The 11668-nt window shown below is 42.2% G+C and overlaps 1 protein-coding gene across 3 annotated transcripts in view; it reads right to left on the bottom strand.

The window, feature by feature from the left end:
* Positions 1–2656: 2656 nt before the first annotated feature.
* ESRP1 (epithelial splicing regulatory protein 1) overlaps positions 2657–11668 on the bottom strand; it is a 35395-nt gene continuing 26383 nt past the window's right edge. For all 3 annotated transcript variants that reach the window (XM_026841797.1, XM_026841798.1, XM_026841799.1), the window contains 2 exons: positions 4772–4877; positions 2657–3241 (listed from right to left, as the gene is read on the bottom strand). In XM_026841797.1, coding sequence (XP_026697598.1) covers positions 4787–4877 — 91 coding nt within the window. In that variant the 3' untranslated portion in view covers positions 2657–3241; positions 4772–4786. The remainder of the gene's footprint in view (positions 3242–4771; positions 4878–11668) is intronic.

The following is an 11668-nucleotide window of genomic DNA, read 5'->3' as shown; positions in this document are numbered from 1 at the left end:
CTGGCGGGGACCTGAGGAGCATATCTTGTCCACATCTGTGCCTGACAAGTAGGAGCAGCTATACCAGTGCCATCTCTGATGGGTGCTTGGTCAACCAGTACAAAAATATTACCAAGGTAGAGACCGAGCAGACTGCTCAGGCAGTCCAGGTCCGTACTTAACTACTGCTGCTATGAGAAGGTTTGTTCTGATACCTCCCTTAACTCCATCCCTCTCTCCTGGTCACATCCACAATAGGAAGAATTTATTTCTTCTCTCTTCATAGCCACATTTTAAAATATACTGTTCTCATACCTCTCCTCAGCCTCCTTTTCACCAAACTAAGTAATCCCAATGCCTCCAGCAGGCCCTTGGGGGCTGTTTTCACATCCCATCTGTTCACTCTGCAGTTGGTCCACATCTTTCTGCAATTTTTGTGCCAATTGCTGGCCATATCTTTTCGCTTAAGTTTTACCAGCACTGTATAGATGACTTGGAAAACTTCAAGGGCATCATTCCAAACAAAAGGCCCATTTATGCAACCCAACATGAGGTTTGCCTTTGTTTTTCAAAAGCATTAATTATTGTTGAATTCAGTTTACGATTTATTTTTCCAAACCTTCTCTGCCCTACTACTTCCCATCCACTCATTTCCTATCTGTATTTGCACAGTTGGGATATTCCTGTGCAGTTGATATGCAAACGCTCTATTCCACCGTCACTCCCTGAGTGGCTTATATAGGCTAATTTTTTCTCTGCATAACTGTTAGTTTATAATTGTGCTCCAAAATTTAAGGCAGAACCATATTCTCAGGAACAAAGTTGGAAATACCATTTAAAAATATTTTGCATCAATTAATCCTGTATATACTCATGTTTACAAAACAGCGATTTAAAAGAATGCCCTGTCAAATACTTCAGACTGTAACAGTGTGAAGTTTGCCAGAAGAACATATAAAGACTACTATGGCTGTAGTGATCGAAGGAGGGTGGCACACAGGAAAGGGAAGAGCAAAGAAATAACAGAAAAAAGGAAAGGGGGATTTTTTTTTTTTTTTTAAATTAGATAGCCTTATTTCCCTTATCACTTGCCTTGTCTGGACGAGTTTTTGTATTTTGCCACCCACCCCCTCTTGTGGGGTTTTTTTTTTTTCTTCCTTTGTACTTACTTTTAGAGATACCAAGGCACTGCTATGGATTTGGTTTCATGGTAACTATACTGCTATAGGAGGAACATAAGCAACCCATACCCAAAGTGCTTTACAGGAACTGTCTGAACTGCTGAGGTTTCCCAAGGGCCTCCCAGGAACCACAGCATGAGTTAGGTCCTAAAATTTTGCTATTCTTTCTGCTGAGTTTGGTGAAGAGTCAGGGAAGAAAAGAAAGCAAAACAGGCTCCAAAGCTGCTGGGGACCCAAACTAGGCATCCCCTCCGCAACCCCTCCATGGGCCCCTGAGTCTAACAACCACAGAGGGGACAGATATCCCTCATGCAGCCATTGGTTACAAGGTGGAGCAAGGCCCTCCTTGGGCTTCAATGTTCCAAAAGCTTGTTTTCTCCTGGAGAGAATACACAAATGGAGCACAAAGGTGCAGCCCTTTGGCCAGAGTTAAGATATATGTGGGAGAACAAACAAAGCAGCACCTGACACCGAGCTCAGGCTCTCCAGCAGACACAGGTCCCAGCTCCCAGGTTCCCCACCCGTGACCATACCTGTGTTTTAAAAGGTCTTGGACTAAAACACATACACAGTCCTGAGTGCCTGGCTCTGGAAGGGGAATCACCTTTGGGAGTGTAGTAGCCCCTGTGCTTTCCAGGAGAAGCTCAACCAGCAAGGAAGAGTCCAGAGGATAAATGCTTTCCCGCATCAACCTCCAGAACTATAACCAAGCATATTATTTGGAATTTGTGTGTTTTTAAATAACAAGGTCTTTTTGCCAAACACCTTGTCTTGTTTGGCAGTAACTTTCTCACTTGGAAGACAAACTAACTTGCAGCAGAGCGGGATTGCTTGTGACCAATATCAAAAACAGATCAGCTTGCAATCCTCAGTTCTGTAGTATTTATTTTGAACATGCCAGAGAACCTATCCGATTTGCAACTTTTAGCCTCACAAGCCTCTTTATTTCAGGGATTCCTTTATCCCCAAACCCCCTTTCTTCAATACAAATGATGAGTGTAATTGCCATGGAAAGATGCTGTGCTCCAATCCCTAGCTGAAGTCCAGTCCCATAGCAGAGAAGGAGAGCCACAGACTGCTAAAAGACATCAGTTATTTAAATAAGAGCATGTACATCATCTGATTTCTTTGATAAGTGACAGCTGTGGTGCTGAGTTACAGTCAAAGTAGACTTGCTCTTGTTCAGAGACCAAACTCAACATACTGTCCCTACCGGATCCTCCCCTGAAGCAGAGAAGGTGCTAGGCCTTACAACAGATCATAATTCCTTCTTTTAAATATAAAATTATTGAACACCGAGGAGGGTGGGTAAAGCAGGAAGTGGAAAAATAAAAACTATCACAGGAGAGAGGTTCACTGCATTTCTCATTTTCTGACTAAGCAGTGTGATTGAAGTCTGAAAATGCCTACTCCTGTAAGCCGTTTAAAATTTAAATACCTGAGTACATATGGAAAGCATACAAAAAAATCAGAGACAAAGCATTTAGCATCTCACACTTATATTTATACAAAATTACAGCATTTTCTCCTCAGATAATCCATTTTACATTCCTAATTATTTCTGCACTGTGTAAAATACGCCTGTATGTAAAGTTTACAGAGGCTTCTTTTGCACAGAATAGACAAATATATACAAGAAAACAAGTTTTTTATAAAAATAACAAATGCACAAGTAGAGATCTTAAAACACTTTCTTTAAAAAGAATAACTTTAACTGTGTGCAAAATTAGGTAAAAGACTTTTTTGCTATTTCAAAGAATGTAGTAGATCAGACTTTGTGGGGTCAGGCTAAACTATTTCTGTGTTAAGAGCAGCTTAATACTTTCTTTATCAAGAAGAAAACCTCCAAGACTTGTGTGATTTCAGCATCTGTGCTCTCAGTGAAGTGTTTAGGGGTTTGTGTGCATGTGTCTGAACACTGGACATGAACTTTAAAACAGAGGTCCATCTGCTGATTTCCAGAGTTCTGATGATTTTTCTTGAGCACAATTGGCTTGAGCAGTGGTAAAAGTGGGAACATAATCAAAATCTCCATCTTGGCTTGCTGTGTTTGTTCAAAACATCAGAAAGGGTGGAAGAATCTGCATGAAAGAGTTGGGCAGGTCATTGAACACCATAATAAAAGCAAACCTTAATTTCTTGATTTCCAGAATACCTAATCTTTACTGAAGGAGCAAAAGCTTTAGTTTTCACCTCACACACACAGGATTTCAATGACACTTTCTGTTCGAGAGAACAGTGTTTCATTAAGAGTATGCCAGAATTTATTCAATATTCCATGACCTTTTAGCTTTCAAGGTGAAGTTTTACAATAAACTCCAACATGGCAATGCCATTACTATCCCTCACTGCCTGCTATGCTCACTTCTACCTTCCCATCTCTCAGTTGACAGAGGTACTCACAGCTAAGCTGTAAAATGGATTGGGTGAAAACAGACTGAAAGATAAACCCCATGGGTTCTCCCAGTTGGATCAGCTTCCCCAACCTAGGTCACTGCATAGTAATGCTCACCATAGACAGTCAGCTGCAGGTAGATGGGAAACAATGAAGCACAGTAAGTCAGGATGCTACTAAGCACCTAACTATGGCCTCAGACTGTTAATTATAGGGATGGGATTTAGCTTTACCAACCCAGCCAAAAGTCAGTCATTGGCCAGTTAGCAGAGATGATCACTTCTGGTTTTACACATGCTGTACTTCCCTTAGCAGGACTCCTAGAGCAGATGACAAAGGGATGCTGCAGGTAAAGATTTTGCCCAGAAGTGGATTACACCCTGGGCTACATTGCCTTTGTGTCAGAGAAGAGGAAGAATGAAAAAGAAGGCTTTTTTTGGTTATTTTTCAGAGAGTAACATGAAGGAATAGAGGAAAGAAAAGGGCATAAAAGAAGTCTTATCACTTCTTTGACTACATATTTTTAAAAGACTAGGTATTACAGAAGCCTTTTTTGTAAATATATTTCTGTATCTTCAGACTACTGCACATAGTACAGCCATCAATACACTACTTTTCAGTTCAACTTGCATTTTTCTGCACAAATGCTTTCTGGGTGACTTCACCCTTTGACTGTTCCTATACAGAAGATCAAGCAAACCAAGCTTGAAAGGCTGAAGTAGCCTGATCAGAAAGCTCACAAAAGCAAGAGAGTAGCTGCCAGTAACAGAAACTGTCTACTTCACTGCTGCAGTTTTACATCAGCACAAGGTTTAGAAATCAGATTCTGTAGTTACCTAAGAAAGTATCTCATTCTATCTAACTAACACTATATCCTACTGCATTGCTAACATCATCTCTGCACTATGCTCCTCAGATAAAACTAACTGAGGAGTTTTCTTGAGGCTCTCAACACTGATATTAAAGCTTGAAGTAGCATGCATTTGGAGTCCTGGCAAGTATGCAAAGCAGCAGCCCATAACAAGACTGGAGTAGTCAAAATCCCTTAAATGATAGCTTTAGTAGTCAAGGTCTTATATACTGCAGTGTGACATTCTGCACATACCAAAGAGTAGCCATGTTCCCAGGGCAGCAAGTGAAAAATTGAGTGTGGTGGTTATCTGAAGTAAACACTATGACACCCCCAAACCCATCTCCTGGGGTTTGTTATCCTTACCTTCTCTAAGGAAGTCTAACTGCTGGGGCCTTTAAATGCAAATCCATTCTTTGGACATTGTCCTGGCCGGATCATTTGTGTGTACAAGTCCATCCTCTGCTGCATACTACAAACACAAGTTAAGACAGAAGCAATCAGAAGCCAAACCAGTGCAGAACAGAACCAGCAGCTGGCTATGCAAACTTAACCTTTCTTAAAGCCCTGGGCAGATATTAAAGTTCAGGCCTCATAATTAGACATCTGTAATGCTCCCATCACCATGGCATGAAGAGCAATTCAACAACAGAAACTACACTGGGATAATCAGCCTCCCCTAACAGCACAACACATGGGTACACACAGTATCTCATTGAAGACTGTCTCTAAACTCTGGCAGTCACAACCAATTGGTCTCAAGAGTGTGTTCCTGCAGATCAGAGACAAAAGACACCTCCTGTACAGCCAGAACCACATGTATTCTTCAAGTCTCTGAAGGAAAAGTCAATGTTTGCTACTAGGTAGATCCACATAGGCCATTTACCCCTGGAGTTGTCCTAATACTGAGAGATGCCACAACCTTTTCCTACCTACACAATTTCAAGATGAAAATTAAAAAAAAGAAGGAGGGGGGGAAATACGACCCCCCCCCCAAGCCTATACTTCTCACCCAAAGCCACCCTGATCATAATGATTTATCTCCTGAGCATGACTTCAAGCATTTATTTCCATCTATTTTCATGCTATTCCTTAGCATGATAAAAATACTCTAACACCCCAAATACTCACAATTTGTAGATGTTAGAAGCTTTGATATTCTTTGTCAGGTCTTCCATGGCCTTATTCAAATTGCCAAAAAATGCAGCTTGTTAACAGACCCTTGTTTTGATTTGATTTGGCAGTTCCAGCAAATATCCTGGTCTTGCTAAAATGTCAGGTAACCCATGAGTTTCCAGCTACTGCTGGATGCACATATATACGTATAACATTTAATTTTAAAAAATTGTTCCACTGAACAAGATGCATACCACAGACTGCTTGCAACTGCATAGCTTTGTAGAAAGTGTCATTAACATTAATCCTTTTAGCAAGCCAGCTGAAGCTACCAAAAAAGGTAATTTGTGCATCTGAGATAAGAAAACAGAAGATCATTAAAAAAACTTGAGCTACAGAATAGTTTAAAATTTTCTGGAATCCTTACGAAAACAACCCCATTACTTCCAAAACTCGTATGAAGAGCAAGGAAAGAGACCTTTCTCCAGTTTCCTTTGCAGTTGATTCTTATTAGGAGGGATAAAAAGCTCAACCCCCACACCACACCATGATGCAGCTTCCTGAGGTAAACTAATTTAGTAAGGCAAGACAGAGTTAGCTTGCATCACTGTTAAAGAAACCAAACACAAAACCACCAGAAAACAGACACACAATGGAAACAGACACCTTGGGCAATCTGGCCTTCCTTTTGAAGCAAGGCTACAGCCCTTGTCTTTGGAAGGTATCATGGTTAAACTGAAGTTCCTCTGCTTCCCAGGCCTTTCTGAGACACAGGCTACAAGAGCTTGCAGTGGTGGCCCACGAGAGCTTTAGCTGGGTGTCCCAGAGAACAGCTTTCCTACTACCCTGGCCACTTGACCCTGCTGCCGAGCCTCCGTAAGCTTTCCCCTCAGCTTTGGTAGGACAGCAGTCAAGGGGCAGAAGTGTTTCCCTTCAGTCCTCTTCCACCTGCACCCCTTTATTTTTATTATCACTTATATATATACTTCTAAGGGTCCTTATCTGTTTTGAGGAAGTCGGACATCTCTGTTTCAAACTCCAGCTCTTCAGGCTAACCCTGCCGGCTTTGCAGCGAGACAGTACAAGCACTTGCTAATTCATAACACCACCTTGGAGATAAAGATAACAGCTCTAGCAACAAGTTGGGCTAAGGGCACTACCTGCTCTAATTCCCCAATACCATAGAACATATGGACTGTCCCCAGGCATTTCTGCGTTCCCCCAAAACTGAAGGGTGACAACCTCCTAGACAAACACCTGCAAGTAACTTAAGAGTGGTCACATCTCCAGATGGAAAAGCAGTAGATGGAGGACATTAGTAATGAAAAGCATCCAGGGAGGGATACAAGGCAAATAGCTATTCCAGCCTATCTTCTTTAATTGAAGCCCAGGGACAAATACTTGCATGTTTTACATGGGGTCAGAGAAGATTTTTACAGCCGTTCTTAGTAGTTGCGTATCATTATATAATGATGCGGTGCAAGACCTTAATTCTTTTTATATCAGTCTAGTTCTTGAAACCAAATATGATATGAAGTGTTTTCCAGTGCAAATATTTTCCCTTATGAATTGATCCTTCTTGGATTTAATCAAGCGTCAGATTGGATTTTTTTTTTCCCAATCAATATTTCTCCAAAGACTCTCAAAATAAGACACAATTAAGTTTCAGAAACCAGTTTTGGATGCAGGAGGTTTTCACATGTTCTAAAGGTTGATGGTGGCATTCAAACAGCATTTATGCACCTCAAGGAATCCCAAACACTCATCACTAAAATATTATGTGGAAACATTGATGATCACTGTCTTTCCTGTTTGATTTCCTAATATTTTTCTCCTTTATACATTTGCTTAACAGATACCAATATCCAGAAGGAAGCTGTGGTTTATATTAAGAGTGGGTGTGAGTTAGGAGCAGTCAGCATACATAACCAAGCAGGTTTTCAGATTTCTGCCAAGTAGCTTGCAGGTCAGTCAAGAGAACCACAGACATACCCAGCAGTATTTGCATGTAAGAACAGATATGTACATAGATACCATCTACAGGTTTCCATTCCTCCCTGCATATCTTCTATACCTATTTTTCCCATAACTTTGTTCTCTGTAGTCCTGAAAAAGTTTTTTAAGTATTAACTATTTTCTGCTACTGATTGACAGCTATTAATTTCAGGACTAAGACAGGTCCTGTATTGCAGGTCAGTCTCACTACATATCCCTCACTGTACTACTCAGAGGAACACTAGTAGGAAAAGTCAGAAAGAAAGGGGAGGGAGCAGGTTTGTCAGACTCATCCACTAGTATTTCAAAATTAAATAAGCCTCCCCCTTTGCTAGCTCTAGGAATCCCAGCAGACCCTAAGAAGCTCTGCAGCACCCCAAAGCCAGACCTTCTGACTGAAGCAGGCGGTGTGCATCACCAAGCAGACTTCGGAAAACATCAAGGAAATTTGGCAGATCACTCCAGCATCCAATGAACAGATTTTTTTTCAGAGACCAATAGGGATTTTCAACTACTCCTTGAGCTGGCACAGGTCACAAGTATAGCATGTGCAGGTATACAAAGCATGCAGCATAATACCTATAATGTTCATTTCTGGAAAGCGGGAGGAAATGCAGCTTCAGTATAAAGCTTTTTTAGAAGCAGTTCAAACAAAAGTTTGAGAGAAGCAAAGCTAGTAAATTTTATGGTAAAATTACCAAAGTTGAAAGTTTTAATACAGTACTTTGTTCACAAAAACTAACACGTTATTAGCAAAATATTTACATAACTAGAATAACTTTCCTTTTCCAAGTCATGAGCATTTATCCATATTTAAAGAAAAAAATGCCATATAACTTGAAAAACAGCAGAAGTATGAGTGCTAAATCATCAGGGCATCTGTTAATCAAATAGGAATATTTAAATCCCCATGACTGCTGTTTAATCATGGACAAATATCACAGACCATGTTTTCACCAGGGAAGGCTTTTTTTTTTTTTTTAAACAAAAACATAACCCAAGAAGCTTTCAGCTCTAAGGAGCCTTATTCCAAAATCAATCCAACTCTACCCCTAGAAATACCAAAGGCTCCTTCAGTACAGATGCCATCCCATTTCACTAGATAACCCACTGCTCACTCAACACATCTAACCTGTCTGCCTACTGCAATCAGCTTCCTATCTGTATAAATTAAAGGTAGCATGACAACAACAAGCAATGGGAATGGAGCCAGAAGCTCTTGCTGCCACAGAAGACTGCAATGTTCTGCCCTGAGTAGCTGCAACTTTCAACACACCCTTGTAGAGGGCTGCAGCTGGAGTGAAGAGAAGCATCCAGCAACCTATCTCTGTGCCCTGAATAAACTGAGATTATCTGCCCATCACTGCAAATGTTTAAAAAAACCACCTGCATGGATGACACACGCCTTGAGGCACAACAGGAGGATCTTCTCTCCCACCACTGAACTGTGTGGTAAATAAGTAAAAGGAAAAGCTATACTCAACCTGATCTCTCCAACTAGCTTGCACAATGTTGTAATATCAATTAATCCCTCATGCTAATCCAAATGTTTTCCTAGATAGCAGAGGGAAAGTCAGAAGGTGACAGTAAAAGCTAACTGAACATCAAATCATTCAATGTATTAAGCAAGCTGGGATCTGTAACTAGAACAACCTCCACCAGCATCTGTGGTGGCATTTTGTATGGTGGCTTGAGTAAATCTTGGACACTGCTATCAGCAACAACATTTTTACAGGCTTATGAACTTTGAAGAAAGGTGGGTTGTTTTTTTAATATTTAAATGATTTCACTATCCTGATACCCAGATACGTATTGATCAGAGCATTACTATGCTACTGCTTTTCAGACACCATGGCAGTTTTACTAATTAAAACCTACAAATGAAGAGATAATGACAGCCTATGAAGGGATGCAGCAATTAGTCTTCCCTGCTAATGCACTCTTTCAGTGAAATACAGTAGCAGTTAAAGGCATCCCTGCTGTTCTAATCCTTGGCAAACTACCTTCACTTAGAAGAGTGAATTATCAAGTCTTTCCCCCTGAAACAATTGTTCTGTTGGCAAGTTCAAGTTTGTGCCATGAACTAAAGACAAGCCTATTTTTATAGAATCATGAAGTGGTTTGGGTTGGAAGAAACCTTAAAGATCATCTAGTTCCAATCTCCCTGGTCATGGCCAGAGACACCTTCCACTAGCCCAGGTTGCTCAAAGCCCCATCCAACCTGTCCTGGAACACTGCCAGGGAGGGGGCAGCCACAGCTTCTCTGGACAACCTGTGCCAGTGTCTCACCACACTCAGTGAAGAATTTCTTCCTTATATCTAATCGCAATCTACCCTCTTTCAGTTTAAAAACTATACTCCCTAATAAACAGTTCTTCCTCATCTTTCCTGTAGCCTCCTTTAAGTACTGGAAGGCTTCTATAAGGTCTCCCCAGAGTCTTCTCCAGGCTGAAAAACCCAACTCTCTGTCCTCATAGTGGAAGTGCTCCAGCCCCTAGTCATGGCCCTCCTCTGGAGCCATGCGAGCAGGTCCATGTCCTTCTTGTGTTGGAGGCCCCAGAGGTGGACACAGTACTCCAGGTGGGGTCTCACAAGAGAAGGGTAGAGGGGAGAATCACCTCCCTTGACCTGCTGGCCACACTTCTCTTGATGCAGCCCAGGACACAGTCGTCTTTCTAGGCTGTGAGTGCACATTGCTGGCTCATGTTGAGCTTTCCATCCACCAGTATTCCCAAGTCCTTGACAGGGTTGCTCTAAACCCACTCATCGTCCAGCCTGTATTTGTGCATGGGATTGCCCTGACCCATGTGCAGGACCTTGCAATTGGCCTTGTTGAGCTTCATGAGTTTTGCCTAGGCCCACCTCTCCAGCCTGCCCAGTCCCTCTGGATGGCACATCCCTTCCAGCATGTCAACTGCACCACACAGCTTGGTGTTGTCAGCAAACTTGCTGAGGGTGCACTCAATCCCACTGTCCATGTCAAAGATGTTAAACAGCATCAGTCCCAGCACCAACCCCTGAGGAACGCCACTTGTCAGTGCTCTCCACTTGGGTATCGATCCATTGACTGCAGTTCTGAGTGTGACCATTCAGTCAATTCCTTATCCACCAAGTGGTCCATCCATCAAATCTGTGTCTCTCTAATTTAAAGACAAGGATGTCATGTGGGACGATGGTCAAATGCTTTGCACAAGTCCAAGTAGATGACATCAGTTGCTCTTCCCTTATCCACCAAAGCTGTAACCCCATTGTAGAAGGCCACCAGATCCATCAGGCATGATTTTCCCTTAGTGAAGCCATGTTGGCTGTCACCAATCTCCTCTTCCACCCCCACCACATGCCCTAGCATAGTTTCCAGGATCTTGCCAGGCACAGAGATGAGACTGACTGGCCTGAAATTACAACAGGTCTTTTTCTCTTTTTGAAAATGGGGGATATATTTCCCCTTTTCAAGTCAGTGGGAACTTCACCAGACTGCCACAACTTTTCACATGTGATACAGAGTGGCTTAGTCACTTCATCTGCAAGTTCCCTCAGGACCCACAGATGCATGTCATCAGGTCCCATGGACTCATGCACCTTTGGGTTCCTTTAGATGATCTCAGACCTGATTTTATCCTATGGTGGGCAGTTCTTCCTTCGTTCAGTCCCCACCTTTGCCTTCTGCATCCTGGGCAGTGTGGCTGGAACACTTGCTGGTAAAGAGCAAGGCAAAGAAGTTATTGAGTACCTCAGCCTTTTCCATATCCTGGGTAACCAGTTCTCCCGTTTCCTTCTGGAGAGGGCCCACGTTTTCCCTGGTCCTCCTTTTATCACTAACATACATATAGAAACTTTCCTTGTTGCACTTGATGTCCCAAGCCAAATTTAATTCTGAGGGCTTTGGCTTTCCTGACCCTGGCTGCTCAGACAATTTCTCTGAATTCCTCCTAGCCTATCTGTCCTTGTCTTCCACCCTCCGTAGGCTTCCTTTTTGTGTTTGAGCTTCTCCAGGAGCATTATTATCCTTGTTCATCACTGCAGGCCTCCTGGTGTTCTTACCTGACTTCCTCTTTGCTGGGATACATTGCTTCTGAGCTTGGAGGAGGTGATCCTTGAGTATATTAACCAGCTTTCTTGGGCCCCTCTTCCCTCCAGGACTTTACCCCATGC

This window comes from Athene cunicularia (assembly GCF_003259725.1).
Source record: "Athene cunicularia isolate RWA chromosome 2 unlocalized genomic scaffold, athCun1 chr2_part1, whole genome shotgun sequence".
In the NCBI taxonomy this organism is placed as follows: domain Eukaryota; kingdom Metazoa; phylum Chordata; class Aves; order Strigiformes; family Strigidae; genus Athene; species Athene cunicularia.
Note: the sequence above shows the minus strand (reverse complement) of the source record. Positions and strands in the feature narration are given on the sequence as shown.